Consider the following 22,012-nt stretch of genomic DNA (forward strand, 5'->3'; position numbering starts at 1 on the left):
ACCGCTCTTGACACTGAAATTTTAAATTATTAACTTCATTTGCTACTTCGATTACTGAAATTTTGTCACCTAAAAAGTTTTATAGCATTTTGAAAAAGAGCTGCTTGATTGTGTACAAACTCTAGCCAAATTTTTTAAGATTCTTTTTCAAAAAACTCTTCTAAAATTCTAGGACATTTATCCTGTGATCGAATGTAGGATTTCAAAGGATCATATATTTTCAAAATTCTTTCGACAGCTGACCAAAGAGCTACCAGTGCGTTTTACTGTATCCAAGTATTTTCTGATATTTGACCTCCGCAGTTTCACAAAATTCTTTAAGCATTTCAACGCGCAGTGTGTGTGTGTGTATATATATATATATATATGAATAAGAATATATTTTAATAACAATATTTTCCACATCTATGGGCAACAAATCAGCAGCTGTTTGAATGGTGGTGTTATGTATTATGTATATTCCCTTTCCGTTCTCCCTCCATTCCCTAGCTTGTTGTGCATTCTTCCCCCAAATCGGGACATTTTTAAAACACTGTGGGACATCTGGTCACCTTACCTTAAGACCAACTACTTCAACAACAGCAACAAATCAACCAGCAGAAAACAAAGAACCAAATAAAATAAAGGCAGGAAAACAAAAGCCCATAGGAACAGAAAAATAAAGCCTTGTCAGTCACACCCCCGGGTATAAGGTGATTACACTGGTAACATCTTTAATTTTTCCAATAATACAGCACTCTGGGCACTGTCAGTATGAGGAGTCTATGCAAATACAGTTCCACAGTGAGTCACAGCCCGTGAGTTGTTGCCCCACACAGTTCCATGCCCCATGCCATTGAGCTCTGTTTACCCTAAGCACAGAGATTGGTGCCATTAAGAATCTTCCTGCATCAAGTCTTTCAAGTTCAGATCCCTGCTCAACAGATCAAAACCTTCATGTCACTGTGAGGGGGCATTGAAGTACTCGATGCTGATTCCTGGTTCTTTTCCATTGGACATACACCAAAGGGTTCTCCCCAAGGTTCAATGACCACCACTTCCACAGGTCTGGGGCACGCACTCTCTGCTTCCTCTCCTATCCAAGTAGCCCAGTCCAAATGGTGCCAGGCACCTTTGAGGCAGGGTTCAGTTCATTCTGCCAGGTCTTTATATTAAGTCCTGTTGTAGCCCCTGAGTTCTGCCATGCTGCCCACAAGGTCAGTGTCCAAGGTTGTCATGGTGTTTAGTCTGTGGTGTGGTTCACTGTGGATTGGGTAGAAGCATATTTGTAGTATTTACCCAGGACCACAAATCGGGTACATTGTCCACCTAGGTTCCCTACAATCATTGTTTAGGATCGCTTCCCGATGTGAGGTTACTTCTTCCCTGATCACCTACCATACTCAGTAACAGAACTATCAGTGTCTCTTCCAAAATGTAGAAGCTCCTCTCCCTTGATCTTGGCTTGATTTTCTGGCAAAGTTCTCCTTCCTTTCCTGTGGGGGACTCATCAGTTTGTTCCAGCCCTGCCTTGGTGTTATGTAGCCTCAAGTTAATTGTCTTCTCCCATTTCCTCCTTCTTGAAGGAGTGACCCCAGGCAATGTGAGGTCTCCTTCAGCTGGCCTCTTGTGAAATGCATAAAAAGGGAGGTGACTGTGCTTCATGGCCAGTTAGGGAGCTTTCTCCCCAGTTGCTCAGGAATTGGTTTCTAAGATTTGGTGTTTCTCCTTATACTAGTAGACTCCTGCAATACTTGTCCTTTTGTGATTGACTTACTTCACTCAGCATAACGGTTTCCAGGTCCTTCCATATCACACTTTCATCACTTCTTAAGGGATGCATAGTATTCCATTGTGTGTATGTACCATTGTTTCTTTATCCATTCTTCCACTGTTGGGCATTTGGGCTGCTTCCAATTTCTTGCAATTGTGAACTGTGCTGCTATGAATATGGAAGAGCATACATACATCCCACTCGAGTTGTGTCTCATTTCTTTAAAGTCAGTGTTGAATAGTGGTATTGCTGGACCATATGGGATTTCAGTTTCCAGTTGCTTTCAGTATCGACACAGGGTACCAAGTGAGAGAGGATAGCCGGGTGAGTCCCCGAAAAGGAGCTAATGATCTCAGGGGTTCACAAGCAGCCCTGGTGGACCAGTGAGTTAAGCAAAGTCATTAACTTAGCCCCTCTGAGGGAGAAATATGAGGCTGTCTGCTACCATAACGATTTATGGTCTCTAGCAACCCTAAGAAGCAGTTCTAGTCTGCTCTGTAAGGTGCTGTGAGTCAGAAACCACTCAAGGCAATGGATTTCTTTTCTGTAATACTTGCTCTGATTGTTTTGTTTAAATAAATAGATCTGGGATGCTACTTTCTAGCTTTATCTATAAGGACACAGCATATTCCTAGTCTTCCTTACTGAAATAGCATCTGGATTCAAATACTTTCTTGTTGGATTACGGTCTCTGCTTCCTAGCTATTCCAAGCTTTTCTGATCCTATTTTTTTAATAGAACTATTCTTAGGTCCCAGTTAAATCATATCCTCCTCTGTACAAAAAGGGGGGGGGCCTAGAATCATTCCCTTCTTAACTGCAAAGGTCTTTACCAGATTGCTGTTTGTTCTGGTGTTTGTTACCAGAAACCCTCTCACTGAAGAATAGTGTATATCATGCACACCCATATATGGTCTTTTGTGAAGTCTGCCAGCTATGTTAAATAATGTTTTAGCAATTCTTAAATAGATGTCCATATTGCTTCTTCAATAATCTGCATTGGTGGTTTTATTCTATGAAGAAGTCTTTGGTCCATCCTCTGATATAAACTCTACTTTGGAGAAGTTTCACATTCAGGACTTGGGATTTAGGTAAGTTGGCTTAAAAATGTGGTTGGTTCTTGGATAAGCATGCAGCTCTAGCCAGACAAATAAGAACAGCGAGTCTCAGTTTCAGAATTTCTGAGCATTGGAAAGAGTCCCTCCCTACTGGGTCTATCAAGTATTTTATGATCCGCGAGTTAGTGAAGCAAGATGATCTTTAGAGCCAATTTTATAGTAAATAGACTTTAAAAAAAAGTTGATATAAAGCTTTCTCAGCCCTTCGATTTAAAAGATCTCCTGCAAACTTTATAATAATGACTATTGTGATTCTATGGAGGTGTGTGCCTGTGTGTGTATAAGCATGTGTGCATACATGTACATGAGGAAAATCTCTTAACTTACTCTTCAGGCATCAGGCACATTCTTGAAACCTTAAAGAATTTTTAAGTCTTCAATCAATGAAGTAACATCTATTGTGCATTTACTTGGACATTGATTTAAATCTGTGCACTACCATTTAGTTTTGGAAAACTATGGGAGTGGAGGTGGCAGGACTAGCCCTGAAATGAAATGTTTTCATATAACTAGAGAAATATGAAGGAATGTCTTTGTTTTTACCCCAAAAAGGATCCATATTCATTTGGTTAATTATTAGCTGCCAGACCTCCTTCTAGAGGAGCATGTATCTTTTCGTTACACCTTTAAAATCTACTTTTGCTGGCACACATTGGCCAGCAGGTCTTGTAAATTTCCTCTGTTTCTACAGTTCCAGATAATATTAGATGGCATTTCAGAATATTTTATCACGGTCCCACTTTAAAAATTTTTAAATTAATGTGCCGCAGGAATTTTATTTCTGCCTTTGTCAGTGACATTTTAGCTATATGTTATTGCAGCATATCTTGTTAAAAACAGCATGCTTTTCAGATTTACAACTCTTAAGATTATGTTAAATTCCTAAAGCCATTTTCTACTGATGTTTATTTTTATTCATATGTAGGCAAAATAATGTTTATAAAAATAAGTTGCCTACAGTGAAATGCTTGTATTTGATAGTTGATATTAATAAAGTGAGATACATCGAACCAGCAGCTTTTAAAATAAGATACTGTTAAACAATATATGTGTGACTTAACACTGAGCAGCATTACTGTAGAGTATTCAAATTTCCTTGAAATTTAGTTTTGGTTTTGTTGCCTTTAGAAGGAAAACTGACAGAAAATGTCAAGGGTCTTTGAGGATTATCTACTTGCCGGTATGCTTTTCACTCTCACATTGGATCTGCTTTCTATAGGACGTAGTTTTATTAATGCTTTATAATTAAGTACCTATGTTACTGATGGCTCTCAGATTTCACTGGGTTCTAATTTGATGAAGACTTTAGATGACCTGATAGTGTCTGTATCCAAAGTTGTTCTTGATTGGTGTCCCTTCACCTTGTTTGCTTTGTTATTTATGGATTTATTGTTAAGAATAATCATGGAATGTTTATTTTCTGGAAGTTTTATGTCCAAGTATTAGCCATTTTTAGAGCATTAAGAAGTTAATGACTTATAGCAATGTATGTGGGGATACTTTCTTTTTCAGGAGGTTGTGGGTTAAAATTGATGGGTTTCACTAGGCTAAAATGAGTTCAGTAAGTTATATTTCTTTCTGGAGCACAAGGGAGAATCAATTTCCTTGCCTTTTTTAGACTCCTAGAGACCACTCTAAAGAGCCCTGGTGGTGTAGTGGTTAGTCCTTGGGCAGCTAACTTAAAGGCCAACAGTTCGAATCCACTATTTGTTTTGCAGGATAAAGATGAGGTGTTACAGTCTCAAAATATTACAGTTACAGAAAGTTCTACCCTGTCTTATATATAATAAGGTTGCTATGAGTAGGCATTGACTTGATGGCAATGAGTTGAAGAGGCCACACCAAAGACTCCCAAGTGATGTAGTGGATTATGTGTTATGCTGCCAACCACAAGGTCAGCAGTTCAAACCCACTAACTGCTCCATGACACAAAGTTGAGACTTTCTGCTCCCATAAAAATTTACAGCTCCAGAAACCCCAAAGAGCACTTATATTGCAACCTGTAGGGCTCCATGAATCAGAACTGCCTTGGCAGCTGTGAGTCTGTTTGGTGTCTGAAAGGTCATCCGTCTTCTTTGGCTCATGCCCTCCTCTCTCTCTTCTTACGTCTTCACAGCCACAGCAAAACTGTACTCCTCTGACATCTCCCTCTGGCCACAGGAAAGAAAGACTCTCCACTTTTAAAGATGCTTAGTTAGGTGGGGCTCATCTGGAAAACCCAGGGTAATAAGCCCATCTCAAAGCAATGATGTCAATCACATCTGCAAAGACATTTATGTCAGTGTCTGTGGAACATGGATGTTTGGGGGAGGGGAGTGGCTCACAATGTAAACCCTCCTGTCCTTACAGAAAAGAGAAGATAATTACTTTAAAATAACTGTAAAAATCAGCAAAGACCAACAGCCCAAAGAAAAAAATCAAGATAGGTCATGAATAAAATTTGTAAACAAACTCATTAACATTGAGTTGATTTCTTGACTCATAGCCACCGTGTATATGGTTTCTGACACTATAATACTTTATGGGAACAGACAGCTTCCTCTTTGGATTTGGATTGTCAGCATGACAGCTTTTTCTTTTTTCTTTTTTGCTGTGCTATTAATTAATACTTACGTGGTATTTGTGCCTGGTACTATTTACATTTGTAGGAGTATATAGTGGTTGTTTCATTTCAGAGGTGAGACTGAGGCACTAGGAAATTGAAGCAGCTTTTTCAAGGTCACGCTAGTAAGTTGCTGAGCTAGGATTCTACTCATGAGACCTTTACTTTAGAGTCCTCCGTCTTAACCCCTAGACAGTGACACTTGTAAAATTCACCTGTTCATTGACAACAGGAGCCCTGGTGGCATAGTGCTGGGCTGCTGACCACAAGAGCAGCAGTTCAAAAACACCAGTTGTTCCTTGGGGAAAAGCAGAGGCTTTCTAACTTCCAGAAAGAGTTTCAGTCTTGGATATTCACAGGAGCAGTTCTAGCCCATTCTTTAGGATCCCTGTAAGCTGAAATCCATCAGTAAGCATCCCTTGATACTGCCCCCCACAAAAAAACCCCACTTATATACAAACTACATCATAAATACTTTTTTAAATTAACAATTCTTCAACTTTTAATTTTTTTAATCTTTTTCCAACTTTCTCATGTATATGAGGCGATTGAAAATTTCTTGACTTGGGTCTGGCATACCTTAGTTTTCAAAGTAATATTTTCTCACAGTGAATTAGCATTATATACTCACTACAATGGGCAATACTTACAATATGGCTAAATGTCACACTGATGTAACAACTAAAATTATATTACTTGAGGTAATATAAAATGGTATAACCACTTTGATAATTCTGTTCCTAGGTAATTGTATAAGAAATATGGAAGTATAAATCTAAATAGAGGATTGTACGAGGATGTGTATGACAGCTTTCTTAATAGTTACCAACTATAATCCAACTGCCCATCAACGTGGAAAAAGAGGAATATTGTGATGTGTTCATTCAGTGTAGGACCACTCAGCAATAAAAAAAGTCAACAGTTAATATGACATAAGAACCAAAATAAATCAGACAAGTACATGTAGTGTGTCTCTTTGATTACAGTTATATGGCATTCAAAAATAAGCAAAGTAATCTATCTTAGAAATCTGCAGTGTTGAGGGGTCTAGGGGGGAGGACATGAGTTAGTTGGGGTACGATGTAGAACCAATGACGAATACAGCTATCCTCTAGTTCCTAAATGCGTCCCCCCTCCCCCCAATAATAATCGAAATTCTACCTTGCAAGTCTGTATAGAGCAGAGGATGTACACTGGTGCAGATAGGAGCTGGAGACACAGGGAATCCAGGGTGGATGATACTTTCAGGACCAGGGGTGTGAAGGGCGATACTGGGAGGGGAGAGGGAGAGTGGGTTGGAAAGAGGGAACTGATTACAAGGATCTACATGTGACCTCCTCCCTGGGGGACGGACAGCAGAAAAGGGGGTGAAGGGAGATGTTGGACAAGGCAAGATATGACAAAATAATAATTTATAAATTATCAAGGGCTCATGAGGGAGGGGGAAGTGGGGAGGGAGGGGGAAAAAAGAGGACCTGATGCCAAGGGTTTAGGTGGAAAGCAAATGCTTTGAAAATGAGGGCGATGAATATACAGATGTGCTTTATACAATTGATGTATATATGGATTGTGATAAGAGTTGTATGAGCCCCTAATAAAGCTTTTAAAAAAAAGAGTTGTACTAGACTCCAATAAAATGTGTTTTTTTTAAAAGGAAATCTGCAGTGTTTACCTATTTGATAGGCAGGAGGCACGTGTAATTTTTCTGGGGTGATGAAAAGTCTCTGTTTAGCATGTTGGTAACACAGGCATCTACATTTGTCACAATTTGTTAAATTTATATTAAGGGTGTTGCATGCTGTTGTATGTAAACTATGCCTTAATAAAGTAAATATGTCAAATGTTTAAAAAGGAATTCCCAATAGGACAGTGGCAAATTACAACCTAACACTTTAAGAGCATGCAGAGGCGCTGTAAAACACAGAACTGTTGCCTAAAATTTCAGTGCGATTTTTTTTCTGAAAAGTCAGCAAGATGTGCTACCTTTTAAAAGGGTCGTTGCTGTTAATATTGAAAAGTGATGCTATTCTTTTTTTAAGCCCAAGAACTTTGATGGTAGCCTATGTAACTTGACAGTGTTGTCTCTGGTATCTTTCATAACTTATTTCATGGCAACCAAACATGCTTGAATTAATCAAACGATGATTTGAAGGTCGAATTCTGTAGTCTTTTATTCTGAGGTTAGTCTTAAAAAATAAAGAGTAACCTTTAAAGTTAGTTAATTTGGCTTTTGAACTCTGTCAAGGTCATTGCTTTCTGTGGGCTGTCATAGAAGTAGTAAACCTTCTAGGCGCTACCTAGTAACTAGTGTGGTCTTTGTTTTCTCAACACTGAAAGCGTGGCTGCTTTTCTGTTGATTGCAAGCTAATTCTTAACCTTTGCATCTATTTTAGTAATAGTTACGCCCGAGTCCGAGCTGTGGTGATGACCCGGGATGACTCAAGTGGAGGATGGCTACCACTTGGAGGGAGTGGACTGAGCTGCGTCACTGTCTTCAAAGCCCCTCACCAGGAAGAGAATGGCTGTGCTAACTTTTTTATCCACGGAGAACGACTCAGGGACAAAATGGTAATGAGTCTGTTGTTAATAACTCTCTGCTTATGAAATTATGATGGGTGCGTGTTTTTTAATGAGAATTGTACTCGCCCATTATTCAGTGATTCTACATTGACTAGGGTAAAGATAATGAAGTATGTTTTCTCATAATTGCAACTGACATCGGGCACATGGGGAGGAGAGACCACCTTGCATGTGTGTTTGATACAGGTAGAGTCCCCTAGATGGTAAACCAGTCCTACGCTGCTTCTCCTTTCCTCCAACTGTCTCTTAGGCTGAGGTCTGAAAATTACACTGCCCAGGCCTAATTCAACCTGACTCTTGTTTTTCTGTGGCCCACTGGCTAAGTGTGGGTCTTACATTTATTCGAATGCTTAACAGAATGGTGGGTGAAGGGAGATGTCGGACAGTGTAAGACATGACAATAAAATAATAATTTATAAATTATCAAGGGTTCATGAGGGAGGGGGGGAAATGAGTAGCTGATACCAAGGGCTCAAGTAGAAAGAAAATGTTTTGGAAATGTTGATGACAGCACATGTACAAGTGCATGTGCTTATTACAATTGAATGATGGATTGTTATAAGATTTGTATGAGCCCCCCCAATATAAAATGATTAATAACATTTAAAAGGTCAAAAGAGTAATAATTTATAGTGATACAAAAGTGACTGTCACCCTCACTGCTATGAGTCAATGGAGACACACAGGAACCCTATAGAACTGTGAGTTTCTGAGACAGTAACTATTTACTGGAATAGAAAGCCTATCTTTCTCCCTTGGGGTGGCTAGTGGTTTCAAACTGCTGACCTTGCAGATCGTACTCTGACTTGTAACCATTACACCAAACATTGACTATATGAAACCAAATGTCAGTGTCCAAAGTAAAATTTTATTGGAACTTGGTCACACTTAATTTATTTTCACATTGTTTAGGCATACATCAATTAAGTATTACGTAATACAACAGAGATCGTAAATATCTGGACTTTTACAGAAAAATGTTTCTGTGTCTCTCCCAGACGCACGTTTTGTCTACGCATTCCCAACTGGTTATTCTGGGCTCAGAGACCTACTTGGTAGCCAGCTTAATTTTTAATACTCTATTACCTTGTTAGGGCACTGGTTCTCAACCTTCCTAATGCTGCGACCCTTTAATACAGTTCCTTTTGTTGTGGTGACCCCCCAACCATAAAATTATTTTCATTGTTACTCCATAACTGTGTAAAATTATTTTCATTGTTACTCCATAACTGTAATTTTGCTATTGTTATGAGTGGGGTGACCCCTATGAAAGGGTTGTTCGACTCATAAAGGGGTCATAACCCACAGGTTGAGAACTGCTGTTAGGAATTTTGATGGAAAGGGGTGATAGGAGTTATCGACCTCATGTCAGTTAACTATTTCCATTCCTCCCGACCGTTACTTGTTTCAGAATGTTTTCTGTTGTTCTAAGTCTGCCCCACTGAATGTTTTCATATGTGTGTATATATGCATGTGTTTAATTTAAATCTATTTTTTATAATGCCATGTGTTCTCTTTTAAATAGTGTGGAAAGATTTTTTCACTCTTTTATTCTATTGGTGAGCTAAAAAATAACACTAAACATATCTGGAAAAATGAATACTCAGTAATGAATGCTTATGTCCTGTCTGTACTAAGCAAAAGAAGAGCAGACACTATTGAAATTAGAATAAAATTTCCAGAGACCCTAGAAATAGCTAGAAATCCCTCTAAATATATGGGGGACTTTTAAAAATGTGGGGAAATGGAATTAAAATAGAGTATAATTTTTCAAGAATCTTTTGAAGCTCCTGGTCTATTTGTGGGCTGATCTGTGAGCACACTGATCATCTATAATATTATATCCAATGCAAATTTATATTACGTTCCAAACAATTCTTTCACATGTTTACATAGTTAATGATACCTGTGTTTAAATTTGAGCCTTTATTAGTATTTTTAATGCTGAATTATTTCTGAAAAGTTGATTAATATATACTTAATGTCACGTAATTTGCTTGTTCCTCATTTTCTTCCTAAAAGTTGAGACAAAGAGTAAAAGAGAAGAACTAAGCTAAATGTGGAAGAGGAGGTAGTGGGGAAAAGATTGTACTAGAGAAAACACAAAACTCAAATTCACTGCCACTGAGTCAATTCTGATTCATAGCGATCCTAAACAACAGAGTAGAACTATCCATTGTGTTTCTGAGACTGTAAATCTAGTCTCAGAAAATAGAAAGCCTCATCTTTCTCCCGTGGAGTGGTTTTGAATTGCTGACCTTGCCATTAGCAGTCCTTTGGGTAAACCAACAGGACCGAATAATTATTCACTAGACGTGAAATTGGGAAATAAAAGTAAAAGTGAAACACAGTATTGTGTACACTGATGGGAATATATTTTCTTCAGAGTGGCTAAATAGGGACCAAATCCTAAGTAGAAGAGAAGTGTGGTGCCGGTCAGAATTGACAGGTTAATGGAGTAGGTGACTGCTAGGTGGCAGTTTCAACATAAAGCTAGGGGATAAACCTGGGGCCGCAGGCAGGACACACGCCTTTTCCCTATGCTAGGATTTTTAAAGGAACCTGTAGCCTAGTCTCTAGGGAGCTATGGTAGATTAACAAGAAAATAACGTTTTCTAACCAGAAGCACTAAGCTAGGAATTAAAGCATCTGTTGTTCCACCTAAGCATTTCTCCGTCAGGTAGTTTCCTTGAAGAAGCATATTATTTGTGAAACAGGCCAAGAAACATATTTAATCTTGGCACAAAGGAGAAATTACTTTCAGTTGGACGGGTGCCATATTCTATAGAGTTTAGTGATAGTGAAGTTTCTAGGTTGTAGGAACTGGTATGACCACAAGCAATAACATGGTTATTAACAGAAGATAGCCCCAAATGCAGTGGAACAGAGATGTCAGATAAGCAAATTAATTGTTCCCCTCATGCTGATAAGTAATACTTTTGACAATGACTACTTCAGAAGAATTTGCTAATTGGATTGACGTATACACTTTTCATTATTACTGTAATTGAGAATCATTAATGTCCATTTCTGTAAATATACATTTATTGGTTGCTTTTATCTTAATTCACTTTTCTGGGTTCTAGTTTCTTGATCGTGGCATAGTGGTTACCAGTTGGACTGTGAGCCACAAGTTCATCAATTCAAAATCAACAAGCTGCTCCTAGGGAGAAAGATGGGGCTTTCCATTCCTGTAGAATTATTCTCAGAAACTCACAAGGGCATTTCTGCTCTGTCCTATCGAGTCTCTGTGGGTCGACATTGACTCTGTGGCAGTGAGTTTGGTTTTGGTTTTGTGGTGGCATAGTGGGTTGCCTGTTGGGCCGCTAACCATAAGGTCAATTCGGAACAAGTCACTCTCAGAGACAGCTGAGGCTTAGTGTTCTTATAAAGATTTACCAGTGGGAAGATCCACAGTTCTACTCTGTCCCATAGGGTCTGCCTGAGTCAGAATTGATTGGTTTGGTGCCTACTTAGTCTAAGTAGTTCCTCCCAACTTGTGCTACCTTTTGTTCAAATGCCTTCTTGGTAGGTATATTCTCCGTTTTAATGGTCTTGTGTAATAGTAACAGTAGCCTTGGCAGTGCTGTGGTTTACATGTTGGAGTCCTCGAAGTAAGGACAGCAGTTCAAGCTGACAGGTTCAGCTGTTTGTTCTCTTACAGATTTGTAGTTTCAAAAGTCTTATACAGACCTGATACCAAGGGTTCAAGTGGAAAGAAAATGTTTTGGAAATGATAGTAACATGGACAAATGTGCTTAGTACAATTGAATTATGGATTGTTATAAGATATATAGAGTCACCCATACAATGATCAATAAAATAATTTAAAAGTCCTATATCAGTTGACTGTGAATCTGAATCCACTTGATGGCAGTTAGTTTGGTTTTTTAATATGTTATGGGTTGATAGCGACTAAGATAACGGTGAATTTGGTTTTGTGTATTATGTAAAATAGATTTGTTTAACACTTGTGTGCCATACCCATTTTGTTGGTGGGAATCCTGTACCTTCATGATTTCTAGAAATGGTGTGAAATGCCTTCCTCTCATACCATGGGGAGTAGGGGTGAGGATCCTTGAAGTAGGATTAGATTAGAGTAACAGGAGGAGCCTGTAGCTGGCCACGTAAGTAGTAATCAAGAAATAGTAACTTATGCAAGAAAGATGGCTTTTCCTAAGTGTGAGAGAAGAATTTTGGCAGGTGTTTCTAGTCTTTGATTTTCAGTTGATTGTGCTAGAAACAAGTCTTGTTACGTACACTTCCTAAAAGGGTTTATCCTTAACTCGTCCTTTATTAGAAAGGGGGGGCAGACTGCCTGGGACTTTTTCAAAGGCTATTCTGTATAATTGGGTCACTGCCATTCAGTCACTCAATTTGACCAGAAGTAATTATTTCCATAAAGCTTAGTTTCAACTTGATTGTCTTTATGATGCTAAACGAAAATTGAGTTTATTCCCTTTTGATACCCAAAAGTAGAGCTTTACAATTTGTATACCACAGAATAGTTCAAGTGGTAGGTGCTCGCAGGCTGGTTGTGTCTGGTCACTGTCAGCTCCCTTCTCTTTGCCGTGTTTAAGAGTGGTTTTTCCACAGTAGTATGCCCTAGGAGAAAAGAGTTGGAAAAGCACTGCTCCAGACAGACCATTCACTTCTGTGCTTCGTTGATGTTTGAGAAAGAATCCGTAAGAAGCACCAGACTTTGGGGTTGACGCTGTAGCATAAGAAAATGAAATGTGCTCCCTTTCTCCCAGAGACTTGTTTGAAACCTGTGCTGTGCTCATGCTCACAAGTCATTGTTCATTGTAGACTCCTCGACCTTAAAGGAAGGCACAGTGGTCTTTGTCAAGGACAGAGTCTCAGACGCTTTTTTTCCCTTGTAGGATCTAAGTTGCCGCCTCCATGTCTTTCTAACTCTAATTCTTTTATACGAGTTAGTATTACCTTGGGCAACATGCTTTCAGAGATGCAATCTGCAACTTAACTGTTCATCTCTGTAGGTAATTCTGTACCATAGAACTCTACATTTTCCCATCACCCTTGTTTTCTTTTACACTCCTGTGTTTGTTAAGGGTAGTTAATGCATAGATATCACACAGCAAATATTTTATCAAAATGTTTACCATATATGTTATGTTGTTTAACCATTTTAGCAGAATTATATATGTGGGATATATTTAAAACATTGGATTAAGACTAAAAACTTAGATTTTAATTACATGAGCATCTAAATAACATCTAAATGTTATTTAAACATGCCAAAAATTACACAAACGACAACAGTTGCCTTCCTGGGGGTCAGTGCGGACAGACATGGTGACCCAGGGTTCTGTGGGGTAAAACTGGCCTGTGAGAGTTTCAAGGCACTGACCTTTTAGAAGCAGATGCCCAGGCCTTTCTTTTGAGGTTCTTCTGAGTGGGTTTGAACCTCCATCTTTCTAGCTAGTAGTTATTTGAACCATGTGTGCCACCCTCAGGCTCCTTAGGTGGAGTAAGCAGTGCAGTACTGTACATTTTCTAACTTAATTAAAGCTAGTCTGTCTTCTAAACACCTATTACGTTCTAAGTGACACAGTTTGCAGTCGGCTAGATGGAAAGATGAAGTAGAACTCATAATCCCCTAGAGATGCTCACTGAAAGCAGGAACATGGTCTGTGTCAAAGCACCAGGCATAAGACAGCTACTATTATAAGCCTAGAGTGGCAATAGTAATATTAAAATGGAGAAAGGAAAGACAAGAAGTATTTAAAATTTAGGAAGTTACAGAAGATATGAAGGAATTATTTTTAAGATTGGTAAGTAATTTCACTATAGCTAAAATGTTGTTTAAAATTAAAATGATATAAAATTGTTTAAAAGGAACTTATTTTGAAAATGGGCTTTTGCTTCATTTATTAGAAAATGGACTTGACCAAAACTATTGTATTTATTTTCTAGCAAAAAAATACAGTAGCTATGTGCAGGGGTCATGACATCTGACCTCTTGGTTTCCCATCACCGCAAGGCAGAGATGAGACAAACCTCCACCCTCCATCTTTCTTTACCTGTTCTGACAGCAGCTGTTCTTCTTATAGCATTCTACTTCTGTTCTGGATTCAATAATTCCTTGCAGTGCCACATAGAACTCACAGACAATACTCAAAACATTAAGGACATCATCATTGGTCCATGGTACCATAATAATACCTCTCTGCAGCCACATGGTATCTTGGCCACACCGACGGCCTCCATGGGCCCAGAAGTCAGTTCCACTGTTCTGTCTCAGAGCATCCATGCCGTGGCCTCTAGTGCTTCTGATTTCAGCCTCTGCCACTTCAGATAGAGATCTTGAACATGCTGCACTTCCTCCTGGTGACCCTGGGTCTCCTCTGCTTTTGCTCATACTGTTTGCTGGGGCAGGAGGTAGTTAAAAATGGCCAGTCCCCGCTATTAGTGTCACGGATGGCTTTGTGTACATAGTCCCACCCAATCATTTGGTGGAAGTTAGGAGACGTGGATTTTTAAAAAAAGATATTAAGAAGTTGCACTATGACCTAATAGTGGCATTACTTAAAATGAGACTTACCTTCATTTCCATCATGGGAAAGCCATGAATTTGATAGATGTATAGGACAAAGATTTCCTGCTAAACATTTTCACTGAGTCTCTGTGACTTATTTCATTGTGAACCTTAATTTTTCCATAGTAGTTTTTCTACCCTAAAAAAAACAATTCCCTTTAGTAGTGTTCTAAGAATTCAGTCTGTCTCTTAGAAGATAACAGATTCTCTTATTAAGCCTAATGTTAAAGTTAGGAAAATATTTATAATATTTATTATTATTGTTCTTTATTCACCTTATAGGCCATTTCTCTATGGTACATATATATATTCCACTATTGAGACTTTGTTCTATTCATGTTACTATTTAGCTCTCACTTTCATAGCTGTACACAGGCAGCCATTCTGTGTGTGAACTGCAACGTTAGTCAGAGCTACTCTTCTCCGCAGTCTTGGCCTGTGGTCTTCATTCAGCAGCCTACTTTCCCATTTGAGAAATTTAGCTACTTCTTGTCATTTCTTTTACTCTCTTCTACTTTTCCGTTTCTTGGGCCTCTCCCCCCCCCCCCCCAATTTTACTAAGCCCCTTCTGGTTTAAGTTACGTATTTTTTATTCCCTTTTAATACAATCTAAAATTTCCTTTTGAACTGCTTAAACCATTCTCATTCATATTGCAATAGACAGTATGTTACTGGATCCTTACCATGCTGTACATTAAATAAATGACAGTCAATGCTTCTTTTAAAGTGCATTTTTCTTTTCTTTTTGTGTGAAGAACTAGAGTTTATTTTAGACTTTTGGTTTGTATTAAATTTGTGTGCCTGTGCGTGTGTACATGTGTGCACACGCGCCTATGTGTGCATGCTGTGCAGTTTGTCACTCTGAACTGCCTCTACTGTGACACAGACATTCGCAGTTGACAGATGGCCTTCTGCTGTCGGGACTCAGGCTGGATGTGACTATGCCACGTGGCCAGAGCTGTCTGGCTGAGCTCACCTGGCAGCCTGTGTCCGTGACATTTTTCATTCATTCAAATATTTATTGAACAGCTACTGTGTGCTAGACCCTTGGTATGTAATTGTACCTACATCCCTGTTTTTAAGGGACTATAATGAAGGGGAAGAGAGACATTCTACTGGAAGGAGACAGACAATAAATAAGTAGCTTGCTCACCCACACACTTGCTGCCGTCTAATCCATGCTGACTCATAGCCAGCCAGCAGGGCAAGGTAGAACTGCTCTTGTGAGTTTCCGTGTCTATTTACAGGAGTGGAAAGCCATACCTCTCCTGCTGAGTGGTGGTTTCAAACTGCTGACCCTGCATTAGCAACCACTAACCCACCAAACCTCCAAGTAGTATTCTAGGTAGTGGTAACTAACAAGGGGAAAGTAAAATCCGACTCGAAGACTAGGCAGTGTTCTGAGCAGTGATTGGTTAAAATTTTATATAGAGTGACCAAGGAAGACCTTGCTGAGAAAGTAGATAATATCTGAATAGAGAAAACATATTGTGGACAAGATCTTGTTTGATTGATGTATTCAGTGTTTCACATTTTTGTGTATTGTTGGAATCAAGTCATTCTGTGTCCTTGGTAAAGCTCTTAGGCTAAAATAACAAAATCCTCGCATCAAAAACAATCATAAACCTAGGAATAATCCGTGTTTCTTTCATTTATTCAAACAAGTCTTCTCTATTCTGTATTATACTTAATCCTTTTCGTCTCTGCACCTCCCCACCTATTATGTCTTGCCTCTTGTTTTCTAAGCCTATCCCTCTTTACTGTCTGTATTGTTTAACATAATAAACTTTCTAAAATTTGGGTCTGTTATTTCTTTGGTATGATTCTTAGTAACATCCCAGAGTCCATTTCATCCCCTGACCTTGGCCCAGAGAATAAGAATTTATGAGAAGCAGAGTATGTGGATAGACAGCGTGCTGGTCTTGAGAAAACAATAATGACAGGAAATTGTTTTCTGTTTATTATCACAGTAAGCCACAGAAGGAAAAATAAGACAATTGGTGTGGAGAGGCTTAGAATATGACCTGTGTCACTTTCCTAGTGGCCTTTATATTCCTTTTTACACTGCTTCAGTTTATAATTCTCCCTCTGTTAAGCACTCTCTTTACTAACTACTAGAGCCATGGTTAGGTGCTGGGCTGCTGACCTCAAGCTCAGCAGTTCCAAATTACTTGCCCGCTCACAGGAGAAAAATGAGGCTCTTTGCTCTCATAAAGAGTTAGTGTTGGAAACCCACCAGGGCATTTCTGCCCTCTGTCGCAGGGTCAATGTGAGTCAGAATAGACTTGATGGCAGTAAATTGTTGAGTTAGTACTAACTCCTACATATCCTCAGTACTATTCAATTGTTTGTTTTAAATTAATATCTTCCTGTACCTTTGTTAATGTATGCTGGTTGATCTGGTGTATCACCTTTATCACTGACTTCATCCGTCTCTTTTACACCTGTTTGCGAAGTGTTTCCCAGTGGACTCCATGTCCTTTCCATTTCATCCCAACTGCCATTAAATGGTTTTAGCCTCTTGAATGACTACATTAAAAAACAAAGAAAAAGAAACCTTACTGCCATTCTTTTAATGCCAGCTTGTCGCTACTCTGGCTACATTAAGTCCACATGATTTGACCTTAAAATATTGACTTTGTATTTTAAGTGTCTAAATGTTTACTTACTCTGTTTGTTCTATTAAAATTAAAAGAATTTGAATATATCTAGCCACTAATTGGTTGGATGGCAGTATTATTTTATGTAGCAGATAGCTGTTTGAGTTTTCGCTTTATATGTGCTACAGTTCCTGTTTAAATCTATTGATCCCAGTTAGAACATACCCAAAGAGCATAAGAAGTCCACCATCCTCGCCTGCAAGAAGCATTCTAGATGTACTCACTCCAAGACAGGCTTGTTTGTTACTCTGGCAGTCCGTGGTCCTTTGAGTCTTCTTCCACTAATACAGAATTCAAGTGTATCAGCATCAGTTCTTTTTTGTTTTAGTAAGTCCAGTTACCTTGGAGCTTAAGGAAAGGATCATGTTTTCATGCAGTACATAGCTGGTTCTTGAACTAAGTAAGGATTGCTGTGCTTAAGATCCATACAAAACCACCCGCCTTTTGGGTTGGACATAAGGAGAGAGATATCTTAAACACTCTTCAGAATAAGAGGTATACCTTGGGTAGGCATAGAAATGCAGCTTATACCCCCAAGACCATACCCCCATCACCATTTCTGCAAGAATATTGTGAACCTTATCCAGTTCACAGACATTTTATCTAATGTTTCCACAGAAACTTGAATTAGATCTAAAATGCCCAATTCACTTTCTGAAAGGACAACATAAAATGTTGTGTACGTCTACATATCAGTTTGTTGTCAGAACCTCCTATTAGCAGTCTCCTAGGAAATCACAAACATTTTCATCTCCCTTAGGTACCAAATAGTATGTCTCTGTTGATTCCTTGAGGTGTCTTTTTGCTGTAGGGATCGTAGAACTTGGACATCTGCAGCTTCCCCTGGGTGTTGAGGATGAGGGTAACCTTGGTAATGGCTGAGCTGGGCTGATCGGGTGGGCAGTAAGGGACCAGGGCTGGGCGAGCATGGGAGCCTAAGCCTGCTCCACGTCAGTTCTTCTGCCTTCTTTATTCCTTGTCCAGCTTTTGTATGCATATGAAGTGACGGAAAGATACCATGGCTTGAGTCAGGAACACCTTGGTCCTCAAAGTGACATCTATTCTCTTCAACACTTTAAAGAGGTCTTGTGTAGCAGATTTGCTAAATGCAGTACATTATTTGATTTCTTTGCTTCCGAGTAAAATGAAAAACTTTAAGCATCAGTCTTTTCTCCACTTATCATGATGTCTGTTCATCCAGTTGTGAGGACTTAAATTCCTTATGCTAAGGTGTGATCTCTACTGAAGACTGTCTCTTCATCAGGGAATCTTCAAGACCTCCTGACTTTCAGCTAACAAGATTATGTCAGCTGTATAATGCAGGTAGTTAATGAAGCTTCCTTCAGTTCTCATGCTGCATTCTTTGTAGACTGTCTGTAGTCACAAATTATTTGCTCAGAGTACAAATATATTAAGTATGGCAAAAAGAGAGCGCCCTATTGCACACCTTTCCTGATTTTAAACCATTAAAACATTCGTTTGTTCTAATAGAATGTTTGCTTCTATTTACGTGCAGGTACATAACACTATATACAAAACACTTTAAAGTGTTTTGGAATTCCCATTCTTCTCAATGTGGTCCATAGTTTGTTATGATACATGTAGTGAAATACCTTTCCCTAATCAATAAAAGAACAGATAAACACCTTTCAGCCAAGATCCATCTAACATCAACAATGATATACCTTGTTTCACATCTTTTCCCAAATTTGGTTTGAAGTTCTATCAATTCTCTGTCACTATATTGTTACAGCTATTTTAAAATGTTCTTCAAAATTTTATTTGTGTGTACTATTAATGTTGTCTGGTATGCTTCAGTTATTAGTATTCCGTGTGTCAAATCTATTCTTGAGATGGTTTCTAAACAGGATCTTATAACTTGTTTCAGTTTTCTTCACCCTCAACTTGAACTTACCTGAGTAATTGACCGTCTGTTCTGCAGTTGGCCCCTGACCTTGTGACTGATAACACAGAGCTTCATTTTCTTTCTCCAAAGATGTAATCAGTTTGATAACTGTGGATTCAGTTTGATTCCTGTGTATTATATCTGATGAGGCCCATATGTATAGTTGCAATTTATATTATTGAAAGGGTATTTGCAACAAATACATTGTTGCTTTTGTAAAATTTTATTGTGCAATCTCTGGCATCATTTCTATCACTAAGGCTATAAATAGATTATTATTACATATATCATGCCATACTTCAATCATGTCATATAACATTGTACAATTGCTACCACAACAGTTTCCAAGCATCCTTTTCTACTAAGGCTATATTTTGGAACTACCAGTCCTTCTTTGTATCCAGCTTAGACTCTAATCACCAATAATTATCGATAAATCTTGGGTGTTTTTTAATTAATTTCAGACTGTAGAAGTTGGTAAAACTTGAATTTCTTCATGTTTGGCATTAGTGGTTGGTATATAAATTCAAATAATAAATCAAGTTAAATGGTCTTCCTACTAGGCTTAAGGACATTAATGTGACATCATGCATCTTCAGTTTGTCATTTCCAGCATAGTACATGTAATCATTTAATTCAAAATAGGTATAATTAAGATGAGAAGAAACTGATGCAAATATCCATCAATAATTGGAACATAGAAGGTACGAAGTGTGAATCAAGGAACATTGGAAGGCGGCCAAAATGAAATGCTCGATCAATATCCTAGGCATTAATGAGCTTGGTATTGACCATTTTGTATCAGACAGTCATATGGTAGCTTCATAAAGAGAGTTTGATATTGGTACTACACGTTCCTCCTCATTAGTGTTTCTTCTGACCGTTTGTGTGTGTGTGTGTGTGTGTGTGTGTGTGTGTGTGTGTGTGTGTAGTTTTTATTGATTGGCTAGAGCTTTCTAAGTACTGTTAGATAAATTTGGCAATCCAGGGTGTCGTTATCTTTCTGAAATTAATGGAATTTCTAATGTTTCACAGAGAAGTGTGATGCTGACTGTTATTACGATAAGCAGGGGTTCTTGTGTTCTTTCTGCCCTTCCCACTCAGAACTTTCCATGAAGTCTGTGCCTGCCACGTGTTCCACAGTTGTTTTATTACTTAACGCTGTATTGAGATTATAGATTATTCAATGAAGATGTCAGAAATACAGAGGAATCCTTTGTACCTTGTATCCAGTTTCCCCCAATGGTAGCATTTTGCAAAATGATAAATCATATCACAATCAGAACATTCACATTGATATAATGCACTTTGTGTAGATATCCCAGTTTTACTAACACTCGTTTGTGCATGCATGTAGGCTATGCAGTTATATCAAATGTGTCAGTATTTACTACCACAGACGAGATAACAAAAGAGCTCTGTCCTCACAGCGATCTCTACACTCATCTTCCTCCTACCCTCCCCGTCACTAACCTGTTCTCAATTTCTAACATTTTATTGTTTAAAAAAAGTTAACATAAAAGGAGCCATATGTGTGTAACTTTTTCAGGTTAGTTAGCTTTTTTTATGTGGCTTACTTATCCAGGTATGTATCAAAGTCTTTGACCATGTCAATAATTTATCACTTTTTAAACAGGGCCCAATTCACTGTCCCTCAGACCCATTGGCGGGTCGGACTATAGTTTTTTTTTTAAAAATGTGAACAAATTCCTATGCACGCTGCACGTATCTTATTTGATGTGAAAAAAACAAATGGGGCAAAAAACGTGGCGGATCCGGTAAATGTCCTCGGCAGACTGCATGAGGCCCGCTGGCTGTAGTTTGAGGACGCCTGTGCTAAAGTAACCATTTACCCAATGAGGGACATCTAGGCTATTTTCAGTTTTTGTCTAAAGTTAATAATGCTGTTTTGAACTTTAAAGTAGCTGCATGTTGCATTTTATAAGAAACTGCCAAACTTTTTCAACAGTAGCTTTACTGTATTTTATTCCTAATGTACAATTGCCAGTGAATAATACAGTTTCTGGACATTTTGTGGAATCGTCGTTGTTCTTCAAGCCATCCTGCTGGCTGTGTAATGCCAGCTTGATGTGGGTGGTTTCCCATTTCCCTAGCGATGAGTGGCAGCCAATCCCTAGAGAGGAGTGCTGGCTGAGAAAAGTGGGACTGTCTGCTCCTGGAGCAGACGCCTTACAGCTTCAGAACCCTTACTACAGGGTCTTTATGAATCACCATTGCCTCCATGGCATTCGATTTGCTGTTTGGTTTGGAATGTGCCTATTGGCCATCTGTGGTTTTCTCAGGTGCTTGCTTGTTTTTTAAACTGTTGGGTTTGAGAGCATGTAAACTCTAATTCTGTGCACTCGTCCTTTTAAAGGGCCCTGGGTGGCTCAATTGGTAAGAACCAGGCCGCTAAACAAAAGGCTTGCAGTTGAAACTCACCAGTTTGGAGAAGAAAGATAGGGTGGTCCGCTGCCATAAAGATTATAGACTTAGAAACCTTTTAGGGCAATCCTACAACAAACATCTTGGCAAACAATACAGTAGGAATTTTGTGATGGAAGTTTTGCTCTGTATTTCCCAAGATATCTTAGGGAGCTTTAGTGATTTATTATAAATACACTTCCCTCTCCCTTTTAAAAAATGTCCATTAATATTTATTCTGAAATTTCATTTAGGAGAAGGAAAAACAGTGGAAAGCTGGGAAGAAAGGCTTTCATTGACTTTAAAATCTATTCATTTAAGTTTTTCAAAATCTATTCACATACCTCCCCACTATCATGATCCCAATACTACCTTGCAAATCTGGCTAGACCAGAGGATGTACATTGGTAC

At 38.7% G+C, this 22,012-nt stretch overlaps 1 protein-coding gene across 2 annotated transcripts in view; it reads left to right on the top strand.

The window, feature by feature from the left end:
• Positions 1–22,012, top strand: part of SPRED1 (sprouty related EVH1 domain containing 1) — an 82,618-nt gene that overhangs the window by 32,222 nt on the left and 28,384 nt on the right. For both annotated transcript variants that reach the window (XM_075531904.1, XM_075531905.1), the window contains exon 2: positions 7,866–8,040. In XM_075531904.1, the coding sequence (XP_075388019.1) occupies positions 7,866–8,040 (175 nt within the window). The remainder of the gene's footprint in view (positions 1–7,865; positions 8,041–22,012) is intronic.

Source organism: Tenrec ecaudatus, chromosome 14 (assembly GCF_050624435.1).
Source record: "Tenrec ecaudatus isolate mTenEca1 chromosome 14, mTenEca1.hap1, whole genome shotgun sequence".
NCBI classification, from domain to species: Eukaryota; Metazoa; Chordata; class Mammalia; order Afrosoricida; family Tenrecidae; genus Tenrec; species Tenrec ecaudatus.